Source organism: Protomyctophum parallelum (genome assembly GCF_964188405.1).
Source record: "Protomyctophum parallelum genome assembly, chromosome: 14".
Lineage (NCBI taxonomy): Eukaryota > Metazoa > Chordata > Actinopteri > Myctophiformes > Myctophidae > Protomyctophum > Protomyctophum parallelum.
The window spans coordinates 15,714,840-15,736,606 of record NC_139709.1 but is presented as its reverse complement, the minus strand read 5'-3'; the positions used below and the strand labels follow the sequence as shown (position 1 = coordinate 15,736,606).

The 21,767-nt window shown below is 44.6% G+C and overlaps 1 protein-coding gene across 2 annotated transcripts in view; it reads left to right on the top strand.

The window, feature by feature from the left end:
* The window catches only part of LOC310870900 (guanine nucleotide-binding protein G(olf) subunit alpha), an 86,866-nt gene that overhangs the window by 8,144 nt on the left and 56,955 nt on the right, over window positions 1-21,767 (top strand). Inside the window, exons 1-4 of one of the 2 annotated variants that reach the window (XM_083782265.1) lie at window positions 1,935-2,897; window positions 3,263-3,335; window positions 5,742-5,796; window positions 6,028-6,147. In XM_083782265.1, coding sequence (XP_083638391.1) covers window positions 2,759-2,897; window positions 3,263-3,335; window positions 5,742-5,796; window positions 6,028-6,147 — 387 coding nt within the window. In that variant the 5' untranslated portion in view covers window positions 1,935-2,758. Of the gene's footprint in view, window positions 1-1,934; window positions 2,898-3,262; window positions 3,336-5,741; window positions 5,797-6,027; window positions 6,148-21,767 lie in introns of those variants that run through there. The other variant, XM_083782264.1, reaches the window with a different exon arrangement.

Below are 21,767 nucleotides of genomic sequence, written 5' to 3'. Positions count from 1 at the left end.
CCAGTTTACCATCTCGCCGCATCGACAATTCTTCATTAATGTCTTCATCGTTATGCTAACATGATGTCTTCATCAGTATAGTATGTCAAACCCACAGCTGTTATAGTTAATTTCCAAAGTGATCAAATTATTTTGTGCAATTAGTTCAGCAGTAGCTAGATGATGATAAAAAGTTGAGTAGGCCTATGATACCAATGATAGTATGAAATACATTGTCTCTGTACTTTGGTGTTTAAACTTTAGCATTCATACTTCATCTAGTGTAAACTCTAAACAACTATCATCTCTCTCAATTCAATGCAATTTAAATGAACGTGAAGTAAAACTAAAATGCACTAAACCGTGGTGAGTTGGAAAACTGGCGAGTTAGACTGCAACCCACAACTACAAATAATTTACAAGCAACTTTACAGAAAAACAAGCTCAAAGTTGCTTATATATAAGCGGACATGGCAGCACTGGTGCCTGTGTGTGGTGGGGGACCTTAATTTAGCAGAGGCAACAGTAAAGACAATGCATTTTGGGAATGGTGGGTGGGTGGTTGGGGAGGTGCTAATTATTTAGGACCGGGGGTTAGGGGATGGAGAGAGGGTAATAATATGGGGACGGGGGTCAGGAAAGTAGAGAGAGGGTCGGCCCTTGAAATTACCATGAAGGAATAAATCACACCTGTGTGAACTGAGTGGTGCAGGCTGTGTGTGTGTGTGTGTGTGTGTGTGTGTGTGTGTGTGTGTGTGAGAGTGTGTGTGTGTGTGTGTGTGCGTGCGTGCGTATGTGCGTGCGTGCGCTGTACTGTACTGCACTGTACTGTGCAATTGTTATAGTTATAGTTGTCAGTGTGAAGCACAACAGCTGTATTGTAGCCCTTTAGGCTGCTCAAGAGGGTATCCGGAGAACTCGCCAGTTTACCAACTCGCCGCGATTTAGTGCATTTCAGTTTTTACTTCACCTTCATTTGCATTGGAGAGAGAGAGAGAGATAGAGAGAGAGGGAGAGGGGATAGTTGTTTAGAGTTAACACTAGAGAAACTAGGAATGCTAAAAGTTTAAACACCAAAGTACCGAAACAATGTAATTCATTAGTAAACAACAATATCCTGAAATGGTAGGCCTACTTATCATTGGTATTCACATACTCAACTTTTTATCAGTATCTAGCTGACCATTTAATTGCACAAAATAATTTGATCACTTTGGAAATGAACATCTGTGAGTTTGACATACTACACTGATGAAGACAGCATGTTAGCATAACGATGAAGACACTGATGAATAATTCTCGCCATGGCGACTTGGTAAACTGCATGGCGAGCCCTCCGGTATCCCTCAAGAGTGCCACTGTAGGTCTACCAGTGGTGTTGCAACTGTCCTTACTGAAACGGACATATACATCACATATGGACAGACGCACATAGCTGTGCATTGGAGCGGTATAGGCACCGCTCAAAACAATCACCCAAACTATCCTTAGTATGACACGGGTTGTTTACACATGTCCGCCATGGAGAATTGTTATGTCTTTTGCAAGACTATACAATAATGATAGGCTACTGTAAAAGAGAGTACACGCAGTGAAAATCCCCAGTGTCCATTGATCCAAAATTATGGACCCTAATAATACGGGTCTTATATTCGCAGGATACTATCAAGAAGAAGACTATACAATTAAGATAATGCAACAAAAAAGGTGGTGGCAGGGTGCACACAATAAAGATCCTTGTTGTTAGATACAAAAAATGGACCCATTTGGTTCAATAACACAAAGGATCTTTTTTAGCAGCCAACTGGACAGCTAGCTTCAGCGGGCCACCGCGCGCACGCACGCACGCACACACACACACACACACACACACACACACACACACACACACACACACACACAGACCCAACCCTCTGAGCTGAGGAGGCAGTCAGTCGGTCGGTGGTGGAGGCGGACAGTTTTCACAGCCGTCGATGCTAGTTTTGATCGCCCGGCTTTGCTGTGTGTGTGTGTGCGCTGCTGCTGCTAGCTAACAGGCAGCCTAGTGAAGGAGGAAGGAACCAGCACCGCACCGGGGACTATAAGAATAATAACAACAACAGCGACCGACCGACCGGGAAATGGAATGGCTCCTCTTTTTATTCACAACGCTATTATGAGTGGCGTTGTTACATTGTAACTAACGCGAGGGCTTTTTTAGCCTCTCTCTCTCTCTCTCTCTTCTCTCCACCACCACTCGGCTACATTGTTACTTCCTGGTGCCACAGAGGGAGGCAGTGCTGAGTTAAAGAGACACAAAATAACTGATAGAAATCCAGATAGAAAAATACAGAGAGAGGTGGAAGGAACCGATCATAGGGGACACTTTTTGGACTGGATTTCCCACATTATTGAAATCCCTCTCCGTTCGGCCTTTTTTGGAGGGGGGGGGTCCTATATAGGCCCTATATACATTTTTAAAGGCTCGTTTTATCTCTTTCTTCGTGAGTGTGTGTGTAAAATCAAGAACTGGCTTTGGATGACTCGGATGCCGAGGAGGGTCCGGTTGGTTGCGGCTAAAACGGAATCGTAACGGGGAGAAAGAGAACGTATTCCTCCCTTTAGCACCGACCGACGGAGGAGAAGCCGATCGGCCCCCACATTTTACCGTTTCATTTCTGTCCCCCCCCCCCACCCCCAACCCTCCTTTTCGAGGTATCACATTTTATATATAGATATATATTATTATTATTATTATTTTCGGTTTTACGACGAAGGGCTAAAACAGGCTTTCTGGAAGATGGGTTGTTTGGGCAACAGCAAGACTGAAGATCAACGCATCGACGAAAAGGCACAACGGGAGGCGAATAAAAAAATCGAGAAACAGTTGCAAAAAGAGAGACAAGCGTATAAAGCCACGCACAGGCTGTTATTACTGGGTAAGGCTGTATTAAAATGTGTGGTTTCCTTTGCATAAATGTTATCTCTAAAATAAGCCTCTGTGTGTGTGTGTGTGTGTGTGTGTGTGTGTGCGTGTTTTTTTGCTGAACACGTAGCCCGTTTGACAGCGCTTGCAATAATATGTCATGGGGGTGGATATTGATGGAAAAGAAGCCGAACGAACTAAGCCCCACACAAAACCTACAATTAGCTTCGTTTGGGGGGGAAAAAAACATTTGTTGGGGTTTTCACGTCCACCACCGGGATGGCGGCGTTATTATTGGGTTTATTTTGTATTCGGCCTATTCCTTTTTTTTGTAACGATATATTTGTGTTTTATTTGGTCCCATTTTTCCCCCCGAAGGTGCCGGAGAGTCCGGAAAAAGCACCATTGTGAAGCAGATGAGAATCCTACACGTCAACGGATTCAACGCAGAGTGAGTGTTATGTCATTCAATACCCATGCTTATTATAATAACAGATATGTGTGTGTGTGTGTGTGTGTGTGTGTGTGTGTGTGTGTGTGTGTGTGTGTGTGTGTGCGTGTGCGCGCGTGTATGCCCGTGCGTGTTTATTAGACAACAATGCTGTTATTAGTGTTATTATTGATGCTTATTATTGCAGTGTCAGTCCGGATCAGTGAGACTGTAGTGTGTGGAGGTGAGGGTTGAATGGATTTCCATTGCAGGCACTGGGCCCAGTGTCCAAAGCCCCAAGCAGCTGATATCTCACCATTTTCTTCCAATTTTAGATTGAACCACTTGAACCCTTCAATGGCGTCCTTATTTTGGGCATGTTGTCATTATAAAATGTTCCAAAATATATATATATATATTTTAAATGGGGAAAATAGCAGATCTATATGGTACAAACTCACAACCATGCCACACGTTGTGAGCTTGCAGATAGATTGGCTATAGTTTTTTGTGCTATTGTATGAATAAGTACACTGGTATAGGGCTTTTAACTAAGTGGTTAACTGTGCACGTACAAGTCGTGCGATTTTGAGTGCTGTGGAGATGTCACATTAAGCAACTGTTTGATGTGAAAGGATGATAGGTATGGATTCGATTATATTATAGGCCCCTATATTGATGATTTGTTTTGCTGCAAGGCCCTGCCATGCCATTGATCATAAACCAGAGTGTGGTCATTCTAAACTAGTGCACGATTCTTGCTCAATGTCAATCTCGAGTTTTCCTCCACAAGAATTGAGATCACGATTCTCACACGATTCTCATGTTGCTGAACATTACTACATTCAAAATGTGATGGCACCTGGAGCCAACTAATGTGGCTTTAATCAGACAACATCAAAGTGCTTGATTGTCTTAAAGGGATAGTTCACACCATTTTTTAACTTAAGTTGTATGAAATACTTGCCATTGTTATAGTGGTTGCAAATGTATTAATTGATTGCCCGAGTCCCGTGGTGGGAGTTCTGCTCTGGTTTTGGTGAATATTAAGTAGCCTAGTTCCGGTCGTTTTGTGGGGGGCACTGGGGCCACGCATTAAAAGTAAATTAATCCACAAAACTATTTTTTAAATATTAGCGCAACTTCCGTTCAACTTTGACCCCTCTATCACATGGAACAATTTTTTGGGCGTAGTGATATGGACACAAAAAACATAGTTCCGTGTGATAGAGGGGGGGGCCCAGGCCGTAGCGTAACGGTCTGGGCACCGGACTGGTAATCCAGTCGCAGTGTGCCGCGGGTTCGACTCCCGGACCCGACACGGCCTTTACTGCATGTCATCCCCCCATCTCTCTCCCGTTTCCTGTCAGCCTACTGTCTGTCCCTTCAAAAATCAATAAAAAAAAGGCGTAAGCCGCAAAAAAATATCTTAAAAAAAAAAAAAAAATGAACGGAGGTTGCACTATATGGTAGAAATATGTCAACAATACAAATGTCAGTAGTTTTCTGAATTCATTTACTTTTAATGCGTGGCCCCCTGTGCCCCCCACAAAATGACCGGAACTACTTAATATTTCACCAAAACCAGAGCAGAACTCCCACCATGCAATCAATTAACACAATCAGCGCCGGGATTTAATCTGAGACATATCTTTGCTTGCTGACCGTGGTCTTGTTACGATAAAAATCGCGGAATAATCCCTCACGTTCATATTTTGAACGATAGGCAGGTCAGAAGTCAGAAATGAAGAGCTTAGTATATCCATCTGATCAAAACCACGGAGAGCTCCCTATAGATTAGGAGATTCGATTCTGCAGCGGTAAACAGGGAAGTGAATGGGACCGTGGATGAACGAAGAGCGAAGAGTATGGTGGCCTTGGATCTGAATCTGAATATTTTTCTCTCGTTTTATATCAATGAAAATGCGCTAGGACACGTCCTCTGGATCCGTCGGTTGGATTAGTTATGACGTGTCCACACATCGTACGGTTAATTACCAGTTAATACAGTTGCAACTTGCAACCACTATATTAATGGCAAGTCTTTCATACAGCTTAAGTTAAAAAAAAAACAGAACTATCCCTTAAACCTCTCTTAAAGTCTCTCTTTCTTGTAGCAAAATCATAAGAGTAACTAAAATGAATTGGACAGCCAACTAGTGCTGCATGATTCTTGCTCAAATGTAGAAATGAGATTTCATAGGTGTCTGAATCTAGAGATTGCAATCTTAGTTTTTTCACTTAATTGTGCCGCACTATTTGAAACGGGCCCGATGTCCTAAAATTGTCTCACTCTCGCAGTATCTTGATTGCAGTAATCTTTAGCTTACTTACTGTTGGCTACTATACCTTTGTACCGTATCTGCTATGTCTATCAGTTGTCACGTCTGTGATTGTGGCCTGTGTGTACTTTGTCCCCCGATGCAGAGAAAAGAAACAGAAAATCCAAGATATTCGGAAAAACGTGAAGGATGCCATAGTGGTGAGTGTCAATTGTGCCATTTTGCCCTTTTAATCAAAAAGTGCCCTGTCTCCCTCTGTTGTAGTGCAGTTTTGTCTGTTGAACATGGCAATCCCATTTCACTGACAGGCTTATGATTTGATGTACAGTATCCTGTATTTATCCTGCTTAATTATTTTGTGTGTGTGTGTGTGTGTGTGTGTGTGTGTGTGTGTGTGTGTTTTCCCCTCTCCCCCGACTTCTGTTTTGTAGACTATAGTGTCTGCGATGAGCACTTTAATACCCCCAGTCCCGCTAGCCAACCCAGAGGACCAGTTCAGAATCGAATACATCAAAAGCATAGCGCCAGTCTCCGACTTTGAATATTCACAGGTAAGACATTGACAAACTGACTGTTTTCTTTGTGTGTGTGTGTGTGTGTGTGTGTGTGTGTGTGTGTGTGTGTGTCTGTGTGTGTGTGTGTGTGTGTGTGTGTGTGCACGTGCGTGTGTGCGCACAAGCTAGCTTGCTTACATGAGTGTGTGTGTGTGTGTGATGGAGTCAGAAGGTGCGTGAGTATTACAGTATCAACAAGAGGGATGGTGCCGGCTAGGATCACCTTGTGTCCCATGACTAACAATGGGAGATTTTTTAGCACAGTGTGCTCAGGGAGGGGTATCACTCCTAATTATCTATAACGGATGAAATTCCACCAGGCGGCTTTATCTTAGGCTTTTTGGGACATTTTCAACAACACAAAGCTAGAGGCATTGTTTTGTGCGGATCCGTGAGGGTAGATTGGAAAATGCAACTTGTAGGTGATGTCAACACAGTTAGTTAGTTAGCCCATTTTAGCACACAGCCAAAACCTCAGTGTTTATTTAACTCTTGAGATTCAGAGCTTGCAAATGGAACCAAATGGACCCATAAGGGTCCATCCGGTTCCATTTGTACGCTTTCAGAGATGCAGCCCCGGTCGTAAAGGGTCCATTTGGTTCCTAACTATCAACAGCGTGGCTGGTTTGGAGACGTTAACACTTAACACAATGTGTTTGATTGTGCACCTGGTCATTTGGGATTTGAATGCGAGTGGAAAGACATGGGATTCCTGTCGGCTGTGATGGGCTCTCTGATAAGCGCCAGGTCACATGTTGGAAATGCAGATAAATGTTTTACATAATCTTTCAAAGTCTTCCTTGTTTGGAGTGAACTGTCTGTCGCAGCGGTCAGTGGAGCGGCACCGGGCAAACGGACATGGAAATGTACCGTCCGCAGGGGAGACGGCTGCTTTCATATGTTGCTATTTTGTTGAAATTCAACACAAAAAGGGGATTTCGCATTTCTCTCCAGATGTGTAGACAGAGTAGAAATGGCATCTGCATGTAATAAATGCATGCATTAAATGTTAACAATTTTTCCGTGATCTCATTTAGATCCGCATTGTTTTTAAACGTTACATGCAGCGGAGATGGTAACATGTCTGATGTCCCCATTGCTGTTGGCAATTAAGAATCATGCTTCTAAATAACTTCTGTTGCAGGCTATATAGCAATATAGATAAATGGTTTAAAAGGTTTGTTATGTATCATCCCAACAAGGGCACAGTAGGAATGCATTTCATACTTGTTGATTTGCAAGTAGTACAGGAAAGGTGCAGTTCTGGGGAAATTTCCAAGTGTGGTTGGCTCGATGGCATAGACAGCTTTGAAATGTAGGCCCCTCCCACTGATTTAGCTAGCCAATTACAAAGTCAAGTCACCCCTGTGATCATCATGTGTAAGTAATTAGGAAGGGGGTTTATCTCCCAAAAAGCATGGTTTTGCAACAGAAATGACGCATTTGCGGCGCCCCCTATGGCTGTAAATGGAATTGCGTTGGGCTGTTGATTAAACCACCCTCAACATGTGAATGAAATTTGGGGTGGATTGGACATTCCATTGGTGATTTGTGTAATTATTCTTAAAACAGGCCCCTCCCACTAACTTTGGACGCCGATTACAGCCGAACGATACGGACTATGAGAATTCTGCCTGTGGTGTTTTAATCGGATAGGTCCAGAGATCATGTGTACCGATTTTTGTGAGATTTGCATAAAAGCTGTAGGTGAAAGAGCAAAAAGTGTGTTTTGAAGAAAAGTCAAAATGGTGAAAAATCGCAAATGGTCGTAGATGTGCGAGGACTCAGGGAAAGTGACATTTTGATTTTACGACCTACACTTCAAGAGTTATGAGGCGAAATGTGGGCTGTTATAGCACCACCATGAGGCCGACTGATGTTTTTATTGTATGTAATTATTTATGAAATTAATTTTAATAATCATTAATGAATGAACCTCCCTTCCAAAACTGTAGATCCGACGGTTTCTGAGAGAAAAATACTTGATGTGAGTTTTCCTATTGTCCCATGTAAGTGGATGGGTAATTTTAATTCACAAATAAAGTAATTATTCATCAATAATTTGTCAAATTTAAAAAAGGGCTTCGTTAAGACCTCCGTAATATTATGGTCAATGCCTGTGTGAAAAGTCGGAGTGATTGGTGCAGCCAGTGAGGAGCTACAACAGTGTTTCAGACATTCATTCAGACATTCATTCAGACATTGAGTGAATTAAGTATGAAGTATGATGATGATATATCTTTTCAGAAAACTCTTAGGATTTAGAACAGTAGTCCGCAAAAATTGCAGATATACAAGCTCACACGGCACACTGCAAACTTGTACATCTGCTATTAAAAATAAATTAGAATGTTTTAGAAGGCGTTTGTAGAGTCGGCCTCAGGTCTTGATGGGGTAAGAGGACAGCGCTCCCATGCTACTGTAACGTTGCGTTGTGGTGAGGGTCTGTATGCTGTGTGGGGAGTGGAGTGGAGTGGAGGGGAGAGCCACCGGTCCAGCGTTTGAGTTCCCAGGCCCGGGCCGTGTGGGGTGGGCTGATCGAGAGGGGAACAACATGGCTCTGTTTGGTGTGTCTGCGCTTGTCAGCGCTTCTCAGGCTTCACTTATGTCATCAGTGTCACCACTACATTGTCACTCCAATGCCACTGGGCTTGATATCCAATACGGCCTGCGCGGGAACCCAGCCAATACGGTGACCTGTGGCATTCACCTGTTGGCACAAAAAAATAAAAAAAGGTTGGATGACTTTGCGCGTAGCATCTTTTTCATGGTAGAGTCACCAGTGGTGGTTTAACTTGGAAAGAGTGAAATTGGGGTCCCCTGCTAAATTGGTGCTGGGAACGAAACAGACCCTTATGGAGCCGTCACTTACACACTGTATTAAGAGCGTCTGCTAAATGCCTAAATTGTAGTTGTACAAATAGAACCAAATAGACCCGACCCATTTCATTTGTACAGTCTGGGTTAAATTCACACTTAGATTTGACTGTGTGTGCCCTCGACTCAGAAGTGGCCCAATGATGATAAGCCAAAAAAAGTGAGCGAACAACAGCTGTTGAGGTTAGAGCTTTTCTAACGTCCTGCCACATTCTCTCTAAAAAGATCTTCTCCCTAACCCCACCGCATCAGGTGAGGGGATAACAATAATAACCCTATGGAAAACAATGAGCCAACAGAAATGGCCATCTATGCAAAACGGAAACAAATGACGCTGCGATGGCTATGCTAGCCGCTACACATCTCCCGTCAACTGAAGTGGAGCAAATTCAAATGAGTTTCTGACTGCTATTTAAAAGCAGTGCTATGGCGTAGTGTCCATCTGATATGCTAAGAGCCAATATGGAAGGTCACAGCCAGACTCCTAGACTTCTTAAATGCTCTCATGCACTCGCATTTATTTTTTATTTGTGTAAGATAATATATACGGCTAGTAGGTCATTGTAGTGTAGTGTTGCTTTGGAAGATGAGAAGTGTATCTGCGCTTCCATTGAGCCCCACCTTTTGCTGCATAGAATTTATCCTACTTTCTGTTGTAAGACAAAAGTGTGTTAGAAGCAGAAGTTGTGCTGCCGACCAGATTGTTGAGTTAAGTCTCACACAACCACAGCTCAACTGTGTGTCTGTGACCCCGGAGCTGCATTATGCGAATGGTGGGCCTTGGAATAAACCAGGGATATTATAATAACAACTGATGAGGAAAAACATGCACATCCAAACACGAATTACTCTGAGAAGCTTTATCGCCCACACGCCAGGAAGAGCATTTGATATCAAAGGAATTATCTGTTGTAAAACCAACTGTTAATATGCCGAAATGCCCCTGTGGACTGGAATTGGAAAAAAGTTCCAGACCCCTCAAACTAGAATATCAGAATTGAACATGCATTGAACTGAATGCATTCAACTCACACAAAGCGGGGGTGGTATTAATGCTCTTCAGAATAAGAACTGTTCTATCTGGATCTACGCTTTGGGCTGTCATGATTACAAATTTAAGTCGACAATTAATTGTCACACAAATAATTATGATTGCACGATTTTAATTGTGCTTTATACATTGAACATTGAAACGGGAACGTTACAATTCATATTTCTGTTTGTTTCTGCTTTTAGGCTTCGTAATCACAAATTGCACAGGGCAGATAGGACAAATAACTTAAACATACAAAGATATCACTGACAGTCTGACACTAATCATATTTTATAATTCTTTCCAAAATAATTACAAAATAGCAGAAATAGTTGATCTACAAGCTTACAAACGCGTGTTGTAAGCTTGTAGAACTGCTATTTTTGATTTGTTTTGGAAATGACGGACGATTGTGCAAAAATAGTTAAAATAATTGTGACTAGGCGATTATGTAATAATTGTGACAGGCCTAAACACGATGTCACGGCCTCAATGAGGGAATGGGCATTCGCTCTGTTTTTGTGAGTCTTTCTCTGTTTTGGTCCTGTTCTCCTTTTAAAATACTGCACCTTTAGTAGATTAGAGGCGCCTCTCAACAGTTATTCACACACTTGATGATGCCATAGCCTGATGGTGGTGTGATCTGTGAATGTAGCTACCAGTTGTAGTTGTTTTTATCCTCTTTTTGTGCCTCCCTGAGTCCCTGTTTCTGGACGCATTCAAGGTTTAAGTCATCATTTGGGTTCACGTCACCTGTTCATGGACACGGCTTCCTAGTTGTTTAGGTCTGGAAGACCTCGCCTGGGTGATCTTTCAATTTAAAGCGGGAAAGCATCCATGTAATTTTAGATTTTTGCGTTGGCTATTCAAAAATAGCAGATCTACAAGCTCTCAGCAGGTCACTTTGTGCTGCACTGCGAGCCTGTACATCTGCTATTTCTGAGTGTGAAAACTACTGATTTAGAATGTATTTGTAGAATCGACCTCAGGCCTTACATACAGATGTACAACAACCTGAGCGTATGTTGCGTATTGCCTAAATGTTGCATTCTTGCCTTAATAGTTAATACCCATGAAAAGGTACAATGCATTAGTAGTAGTAGTCGAGGTAACCTTTTAGTGCCAAGGAGGACCCCCAATTTATGTATTAGTCCGTGGACCCCCCCTCCCCCAGAAAAACGATAAAAAATGGTTTTCAGAAAGAAAATAGCAGACGTACAATTTACAATTAAGGCATAGAACCTAACGTCCCTCTAACAGTGGAATATCTATACCAGTAAGACGCCTGAGGGCGAGCGTGCACGCATCCGCCTCGTTGACGGCAGACTGCTGGGTGAGCGCTGGCGCTTTGGCATGGGGGGGTCAGATCAACATAGAATGAATTCTGTAGGCCTACTGTACATATAAGGAGCACGTCTTGAGTGTACAGGGTTTGATGAGGTCAGATCAACATAATGGAATGTCAGAACAGGTCAGCTCCATACAGTATATGGAGATATAAGGGTGGTAGCGGGGACCTTCTCTTGAGTGTACAAGGTTTGATGAGGGCCAGGGTAGGGCCGGGAATGAATTTTTGGGCCTGTTGAGAACTCTAGTTTTCGCCGGCTGCCGGGCGTGGCTGCACTAATAACTTTGGGGCAAAGAAGCAGCTTGGACTCCTCATGCATAGAAGGAAGCATGAGGTCAGTCCGCTGCCCCCCACCCCCCCCCCCCAGGTTGGCAGAGGATGTGTAGCGCCCAGGATTACATTAGATAATTGACACTGGGTGAAAAAATGGGTTACAAAATCGTGGGAAAAAAAATAATACATTGGTTATTTCTGTTTGCACAGACAGCCTGCTGCAAAGGCCAATGTAGGGTAGGTTGTGGTTTGGGGTCGTCTCTGCATATGTTAGCTATCAAGGCTATAGTTACTGCTACTGTAGATCATTTTCATATCAAGGCCCATTATTTATTCAGCATTTGAACCACGGACCACCATGTGATGACATTTACTCAGACCGAAGACGTAGAATATTTTGTTGTTGTAGGATAAGATTGTCCACAATTCCATGCTGTATTAATGTTGGTGCCATAGGCGAGATAACAGGCTAATCTTTATTCTCTAATTGTGTAGACTTCTTGTAAATTAAGTAATCCAGACGTTTAACAATAATTTAACTCTTGAGAGAGCTTAAAATGTTTAAAATAAAATAAACTAGAAAAAGTGCCCTTCTGGGCACAGGTCTCCACCAGGAGGATAGGAGTGTGTGTGTGATTTGGCAAAATGTTTAGGAGCAATATAAACGTGTGTGTGTGACGCGGCTTGGCCTGTTGTAGCGCCACCATGAGGCTGATTTGAAAACTGTCAAGTGGCATTTCTTCCAAAGCCTAGTGGGAATATGCATGCACAGTTTCACCACAATCGGACGCTGCGTTGAGTAGTTGTGGTGATTTGTACAAAACGGTTACAAAGCGGGCTATTCCTGAAAAGTTTAGAAGCCAATCGTAGCCAATGAGGGTGCATTATGAGAAATCAAACAAACCCGTCTTGATCACATGGCTATGGAGAGCATGTGTACCGATTTTACCGATTAACGGTGCCGGAGATTAGCTGCTCACGGACACACACACGGACGGACACACGGACGGACGGACGGAGTGCAAAACATACTCTCCCCCCATGCCTTCGGCCTGGTGGAGACAAACATTTTATGCTCTCAAGAGTTAAAGATCTTTAAGGGTCCATTTGGTTACCAACTCTCCATCATAGCTGGGGACCACCTGGAACCCCCTCAAGGACCAAAGCCACTAGTCTAGATGTCCAACAGGGATTCAGGAAGGAAGGGGGAGTGTTGTATCAGCAGGGAGGGGAAATTACTTTTCTGTATTCACCCAGCAGAAGTATGTACAGTAGATGGTAGAGGCTGATGTGTGTGTGAAAAGTTTGCAAACCACGCCCATCGTTTTCATTGGCTACGCTGTCCTGCCTTTGGCTGGGTGGAAGTGACGTGCCCGCTTGTATCCAGTCTCTTTACGTTATGTAGCTGGATAGCTAGCCTGTTAATGCAACTGTATGTAGAACTGCAGTAGGGATGGAATTATCGATTCATTTATTAATCAAATATTTATTTGACCATTTGAGATACAGGGCCAGGCAATGGCATCTTTGTATGAGGAATAGCATTTAATGAAAAGTGTCTTGTCTGTCACATCACATGCAAAAGCAGCAACGTTTCTGTGGCTACCAAGGTGGGGGGAACTTTTTTAAACCGGCCCACATGTGCGTTCCTGGGCCACGCGCGTACACACAGCATTACATTCACAGAAAACCGCCCAATGATAATTCATTGTTTAATTGTTAACTGTTAAGTTTTTCTTAACGGTGATTAATCGATTAACAATATTATTAACTATTAGTATTAACATCCCAGTATGCAGGCAGGCGACAATAAACTATTCTGTCCACCTAGACTTCATGCCGACCTGAACGGTGCACTCGTTGACGTGCGAGGCCAAAAGGAAGCAGCTCAGAGTGGGCATGCACTGGCCTGCTAGCTAGCTCAGGTACACCTCACTGGTCTGCTATAGCTAGCTCAGGTACACCTCACTGGTCTGCTATAGCTAGCTCAGGTACACCTCACTGGTCTGCTATAGCTAGCTCAGGTACACCTCACTGGTCTGCTATAGCTAGCTCAGGTACACCTCACTGGTCTGCTATAGCTAGCTCAGGTACACCTCACTGGTCTGCTATAGCTGGCTCAGGTACACCTCACTGGTCTGCTATAGCTGGCTCAGGTACACCTCACTGGTCTGCTTTAGCTAGCTCAGGTACACCTCACTGGTCTGCTATAGCTAGCTCAGGTACACCTCACTGGTCTGCTATAGCTAGCTCAGGTACACCTCACTGGTCTGCTATAGCTAGCTCAGGTACACCTCACTGGTCTGCTATAGCTAGCTCAGGTACACCTCACTGGTCTGCTATAGCTAGCTCAGGTACACCTCACTGGTCTGCTATAGCTGGTTCAGGTACACCTCACAGGCCTCAAGGCATTGCTGTCGGTGGGCCAGCCTTGTTGTCATGTGATGAGAAAACTCACAGCGACGGGCGTGTTATTTGGGAAGGTTTCTGGCACTTTTATCCAGATGTCCTCTCTATGCACTCGGCTACACCCACCACTTTATATCATCATACTATACGTGCGTGAAATCTCTGTGAGCGAGCGAGTGTGTGTGTGTGACCGACTGAACACACAACCACGGGCACACCTCCAACCGCAAATAAAGTGGTCGGCATAATGTATAGTGGGTAATGGGTAATGTGGCTGGCCGCAATATACCGTTTACGGATAGTGGAAGCTGCTAAATGCGGGTAAGGCAGGGCAGGGTAGGGTAGGGCCTAGATATCTTGTGGGATTTTGGGATATCGTAATATTATGATGTGTTGTCTTCTTTATCTGGTTTTATTTTCATGAATTGATTCATACAATCGACTGAGTTGAAGCTTCTGTGAGGTTAATGGGTGGCAGGCAGGAAAGACGGCTCTGTTTTTGGTGTATGTTGTGAAAGATGAAATTCATGAACAGTTGTGGTCTTTCTTCTCTCTCTCTCTCTCTCTCTCTCTCTCTGCCTCCACTTCTTCTATTGCTCTCTTTTTAGCTAAATGTGTCCGTAGTGTGTCTAACTGCAGTAAAACATGGAAGTCAGCTCTCTGTGTTGTGGAACACACATCTATTTCAGTCTAATAAAAGTAGTGATGATGATGATGGCCATCATGGGTTCATAAGGAGCTGGATGGCTGCTTTATGCATGGCTTGGCTGGAAAAAGGGTTATGTTGATTTTTGAGCAAGTATTTATTATTTTTCATAGTCTTTAGAGTAAAGTTTCATATTTTAGTCATCTGAAATGTGTCAGTGTTAGTCTAGTTTTAGTTGACTAAATATCGACTAAAATGTATTTTGATGGGCCGTGATGACGTCATAATGGCTGATTTTACACTTAGTTGCATGCTGGAAATAGCCGATCTACAAGCTCACAACGCGTCGCAGCTTGTAGATCGGCTATTTTCAGGGCGCAACATCAAGCGCAAAATTATCTCTCCTCTAGTCCCTCCTTAACATATTAGTCTAGTTTATATTTGTTGACAAAATTGTCAGTATATTTAGTTCAGTCAGACAACTCTTAGAATGAATTTAGAATATTTATTTAATTAGCATAATTGAACATAGATATATGAAGCATAGATTGGCGTCAGGGCTCTGTCCCTATTCATTCCCTGTAACATTAACCCATTTTGGGGCAGGAACCCCTTTTGGTGTTTTAAGCTTTTGGTTTGTTATACTTTAGCCATTGAAAAATAGCAGATCTACAAACTCATAGCGGGGCACAGAGTGCCGCACTACATACTTGTGTACTACAAAAATCGTGAAAATGTGGCGCAAACCTTTGAATATATATTCTTTCCGAGGAGTAAACATTTTTAACTCAAATCTTTGCTTCTGGGGGGGGGGGGGGGGGGGTCCCTGGAACAACATATTTTCAGATGGGGGTCAGCGGCCAATTACATATATATATTTGGGGGTCCTTGACATGAAAATGTTTGAGAACGACTGACATAGAAACATGGGTTTTTCAGAAAACTGTCACGATTTAGATGACATTTGTAGAATCGTCCTCAGGTCTAAATGGGTTAACATTTTAGTTAAGTTATAAGCCAAATAGAATTACAGGGAATGAATTAAGACCCCCAGGGGGATCTAGAAACAGAGCCTCCAAGTGGATTCTGGGGAGTTGGTGGGATTTGCAAAACTTCATGAGCAGCAGGTTATGCAAGCGAGTTAGTGGCAGCAGCAGCAGCGATGCACGTCTGATCAGGTAAAGAGTGATATCCAGTTGTCTGCTTGAACTAGCTACGCAGGCTGCGCATCATTCATAGGTTTAGTCATCATGTTATCATTAAATTTGGTTTTTGTCAGTGAAAAAAGGTAGTTGACAAACATTTTTCATCATCGCTTTAGTCGACGAAGTCAACACTGTATAGCTTTAACAACTTTTAACCCTGACATTCCCATTTGTCTATAGTTTTTATTATTATTATTATTAGGGTTGTCCTGATCGGATCGGGTGATCGGAAATCGGGGCCAATCACGTCGGCCCGAAGTAAAAGTAATGGAAGTTGTAAATACTCAAGTAAAGTACAAATACCTCAAAATTGTGCTTAAGTACAATGCTTAAGTAAATGTACTTAGTTACTTTCCACCACTGACTGTGTTATGGGTTGCTCTGTAGGCCTCTGTAGCACACACTGCATTTATTCAAAAAGACAGTGTCACACGCCTCTGTGGAAAAGAAGCCTGAGGACAGTTGGGGGGGGGGGGGGGGGGGGGTTGTGGGGGGTGGCTACTGTTGCAAGTAACAGTCCGGAATTCAAAAGAAGTTAAGTATGTACATCAAAATGTAGCTACTTAAAGTACCAAAAGTAAAAGTGCTTATTGTGCAGAATGTCCCATTTCAAATATCTCTCTCTCTCTCTCTCTCTCTCTCTCTCTCTCTCTCTCTCCCTCTCTCTCCCTCTTTTGAGTTGGACTCCAACTAGCCTGGCCCAGCCTGTGTGGTTTCTAGAGGGCCGGGTGGCTCAGCCTGTGTGGTTTCTAGAGGGGCGGGTTGCTCAGCCTGTGTGGTTTCTAGAGGGGCGGGTGGCTCAACCTGTGTGGTTTCTAGAGGGGCGGGTGGCTCAGCCTGTGTGGTTTCTAGAGGGGCGGGTGGCCCAGCCTGTGTGGTTTCTAGAGGGGCGGGTGGCTCAGCCTGTGTGGTTTCTAGAGGGGCGGGTGGCCCAGCCTGTGTGGTTTCTAGAGGGGCGGGTGGCTCAGCCTGTGTGGTTTCTAGAGGGGCGGGTGGCTCAGCCTGTGTGGTTTCTGGTCTAGAGGGGCGGGTGGCTCAGCCTGTGTGGTTTCTGGTCTAGAGGGGCGGGTGGCTCAACCTGTGTGGTTTCTGGTCTAGAGGGGCGGGTGGCTCAGCCTGTGTGGTTTCTAGAGGGGCGGGTGGCTCAGCCTGTGTGGTTTCTGGTCTAGAGGGGCGGGTGGCTCAATCTGTGTGGTTTCTGGTCTAGAGGGGCGGGTGGCTCAGCCTGTGTGGTTTCTGGTCTAGAGGGGCGGGTGGCTCAGCCTGTGTGGTTTCTGGTCTAGAGGGGCGGGTGGCTCAGCCTGTGTGGTTTCTGGTCTAGAGGGGCGGGTGGCTCAGCCTGTGTGGTTTCTGGTCTAGAGGGGCGGGTGGCTCAGCCTGTGTGGTTTCTAGTCTAGAGGGGCGGTGCCAGCGAGTACAAGGCGGGATCCTATTGGTGCCGGCGTGATCACGACGATGGATCCTATTGGTTCACCGATCCGAGCGCCCGCCCTCCCCTCCCCTCCCCTTCTCTCTCCGGTAGAAAACAGTGGAGAACACTGACGTCACCAAATTTGGAGTGACTCCCTTCTGCACTGTTATTGGTTCGCGAAATACAAGGAAGTGGGCTTCCTATGCCAGATCTTCCAATGCGTTTCCCCAGGCTTTTCTTTTTGAGCCGAATGCGAACGGAAAAAGCCTGGATACCGAGGCTAGACTCGAACTAGCAGAAAAAGCCTGGGTACCGAGGCTAGACTCGAACTAGCAGAAAAAGCCTGGGTACCGAGGCTAGACTCGAACTAGCAGAAAAAGTAATTAGCCGCCAGTGAAATGAAATGAAACAAGGGATGATGCTGGGGAGAAGAAGCCCTATGGATGTTTGTCGTGGTGGAGGTGAGAGAGGTGGAGGGAGGCAAACAGCTATGTGCAGGGACGTGCACAGAGTGTTACAGATAATACAGAGGCAGGGACGTGCACAGAGTGTTACAGACAATACAGAGGTCTATGTGCAGGGACGTGCACAGAGTGTTACAGACGATACAGAGGCAGGGACGTGCACAGAGTGTTACAGACGATACAGAGGCAGGGACGTGCACAGAGTGTTACAGACGATACAGAGGCAGGGACGTGCACAGAGTGTTACAGACGATACAGAGGCAGGGACGTGCACAGAGTGTTACAGACGATACAGAGGCAGGGACGTGCACAGAGTGTTACAGACGATACAGAGGCAGGGACGTGCACAGAGTGTTACAGACGATACAGAGGCAGGGACGTGCACAGAGTGTTACAGACGATACAGAGGCAGGGACGTGCACAGAGTGTTACAGACGATACAGAGGCAGGGACGTGCACAGAGTGTTACAGACAATACAGAGGCAGGGACGTGCAGAGAGTGTTACAGACAATACAGAGGCAGGGACGTGCAGAGAGTGTTACAGACGATACAGAGGCAGGGACGTGCACAGAGTGTTACAGACGATACAGAGGCAGGGACGTGCACAGAGTGTTACAGACAATACAGAGGCAGGGACGTGCACAGAGTGTTACAGACGATACAGAGGCAGGGACGTGCACAGAGTGTTACAGACTATACAGAGGCAGGGACGTGCACAGAGTGTTACAGACAATACAGAGGCAGGGACGTGCAGAGAGTGTTACAGACGATACAGAGGCAGGGACGTGCACAGAGTGTTACAGACGATACAGAGGCAGGGACGTGCACAGAGTGTTACAGACGATACAGAGGCAGGGACGTGCACAGAGTGTTACAGACGATACAGAGGCAGGGACGTGCACAGAGTGTTACAGACAATACAGAGGCAGGGACGTGCACAGAGTGTTACAGACGATACAGAGGCAGGGACGTGCAGAGAGTGTTACAGACGATACAGAGGCAGGGGCTGAAATTCCGTGCCCACAATGTCTTTTTGCTAAAAAAAATAAATCAAGTGAAGGTTTTTGGTGGTAACGTAGCAGGAAGTGAAGTAATATTACAGCAGGCGGTGGTGGAAAGTATTTTTTTTTTAACTTAAGTACAATATTGAGGTATTTGTACTGTATTTGTACAATACTTTTACTTCTACTCCACTACATCTCGGATCCAAATATTGTACTCTAAACTGAATGTAGTGGAGTAAGACTAGTTACTTGTTATTTTGTTAGATTTTGATTATTATTAACATACATTAACCACTTCAGCTCTATATACATTTTTGCCATTGGAAAATAGACGATCTACAAGGTCACAATGCATTGTGAGCTTGTAGATCTGCTATTTTCAAATGATTATTATACATTTGAAAACTTGAAATGGTACATTCTGCAGTACTTTTTCCACCACTGACAGCAAGTTACTTCCTGCATACCAGATTGGTTCCTCTTCGTTGTGTTTGAACAAACCACTTAAACCACCATGCATCCCTATTTTGGGCAAAATCTTAAAATGAATGTCCAAAAATGTTCTGACATTTATAATTTACAAGCTCACATCGCAGCACATTGGTGAGTTTGTCGATCGGCTATATTGGCTTTCCCCCCCCCTTTTTTGCAAGGGCATACGTGGTCAATGAGTGTGGTCAAGCCCTATTTTAGACTACATCATATACAGTACAATGGTTATCGCGCAGATAGCATAGACCATCTACAATCATGTTGATTGTTGGACCACGTCTGAAAATATTTGCCTGTAGTGTAACAGAAGCCAGGTTGACAGTGCTTAAAGCCAGAGAGCGTATTGTGATTTCCCACACGGAACCAAACCCACGGAGGGAGAGTTCCCACCGAACCTAGTCAGCGGATCTGGCGTCGAACTACTGACTTGGTTAGGTGTGAACTCTCCCGCCGTGGGTTATGTAGGAGATGCCGCATTATTATTCACTAGCAGTGCCTGTGGGGCCTCTACAGCGGTGCCCGTTGGGCACTGGCCTATTTGGAACCGTGCAAGTAGGAAATGCATGCCCCACCCAGATATATATGTCTGTGTCCCTTTTATGCCCATAAATGGAGTTCTTTGTCAGGCATGCACAAATATGGAATCTATGCAGATGTCAGAATGATGTCAGAATGATGTCAGAACAGGCCAGCTCCATATATGGACCCTGGGCAGGGGCCCTTCCCGGGCAGAGGCCTTTTGTGGCGGTTCTGGACAACCGTGGGTCCGCCCGACTCAACACCGGGCACTGCACTCCCTGTGGTGGTGTGGCACACGTGTGTCGAATGAAGTCGGTGGGGGGAACGGTTCTCGAGTTACGTGGATTACACACAGACAGACACGGTGCATTTATAGATAGATAGAAGATATACAACAGGTCGTTTCGAGGAAGCAATCTGATTGGTTGAAGTAGCCATTGAGACCAGAGGCATTGAAGGAGAGTTGCGCCATTGAGGGGGCAGAAAACGGCGCTCGAGCGCTGTTCATGCAGCCCTGGAGTGTGACAACCTGGAGTTTTAAATACATTGTTTAAACAAGGTCAGCGCAAATATCAGCAAGTTTAGGCATGTGTGCAACATGCCAACTGTTTTAAAGTATTGTACAGTGACAACTAAAGTCTCTGTAATGTTTATGTTGTACTATTACTAAAAAACGATCTAAAATAAATTGATTTAAGATCACTAAATCTGGGCTGTTGCCTGAGTTGCCAGTGCATTCTACCAACTTCCGGTCCAGGACTCTTTGGCAATAGAATTCGCCATTGGAATGGCCCTGTGAAATGAACGGAGATGTCACACCGCTCTCATCTATACGGCGCTGATTGAGCCGTGCTTCAAACGAGCATGATGGAACATCTAATCAAAACATAAAAATCAGCTAGGCTGCTATGCTAGCGATGTTCTTGGAACATTTTTGGTCTAGTGGCTAGTAGGCTACATCTGTCATAAAAAAATATGATTTGTTTTAGTGAATATCTTAGTTATAAATATAATGACATTGAGTTGACATGTTTTCTTTAAGGGTAACTGTTGTATAATCACAATATTACACTCGAGGGTCGGTAAATCACATCCAGATAAGGAGAAGTCCGTACACAGTCTTTGCTCCAACAGTGTTTATTTTTGTTAAAACACTGACATTATTCAGGACACGATGTTTCGGCCGTGAGCGGCCTTCATCAGGTGACAGTGCGTGACTGGATGTGCTCAAGCTACCTGCTTGTTAAACTCGGTAAATCGCATCCTCTTGTGTAATATTGCTTAAACACACCCCTTCCAAGCTCTGGCTGTGTGCTCTCACGTTCCGCCGGCTCTCCATAAGCCTTCTCCAGGGCAGGAGCGAAGTGCGGAGTGCAGATGGCTCATGTGGTGCTTCCCCCCCCCCCCCCCACACACACACACACACACACCAACCCCTCCCTCCTCCTCCTCGATCCCCATCTAAAAGACGTGCATGGGGCGAGGAGGCGAGCAAGAGATATAAGAGTGATTATTTTGGTTTGGGGGGGGGGGGGGATGTCTCAAAGTCATTGATAAGATGAGCTCGCCTGCATAATGTGGACCATTGTTCCGGGGGCAGGAAGTCAGCTGAAGAACCGAGACCATGTACGGTACGGGGAAACGCTCACTCTGGCTTTTTATCTATAGCATCTTTATCCGAGGAGTAGGTGCTAAGATCTGATATCAGCTATGGGGTGTAGATCAGCTATGTTCTTCTAGATCTGCTATGGGGTGTAGATCAGCTATGATCTTGTAGATCTGCTATGGGGTGTAGATCAGCTATGATCTTGTAGATCTGCTATGGGGTGTAGATCAGCTATGATCTTGTAGATCTGCTATGGGGTGTAGATCAGCTAGGTTCTTGTAGATCTGCTATGGGGTGTAGATCAGCTAGGTTCTTGTAGATTATGGGGT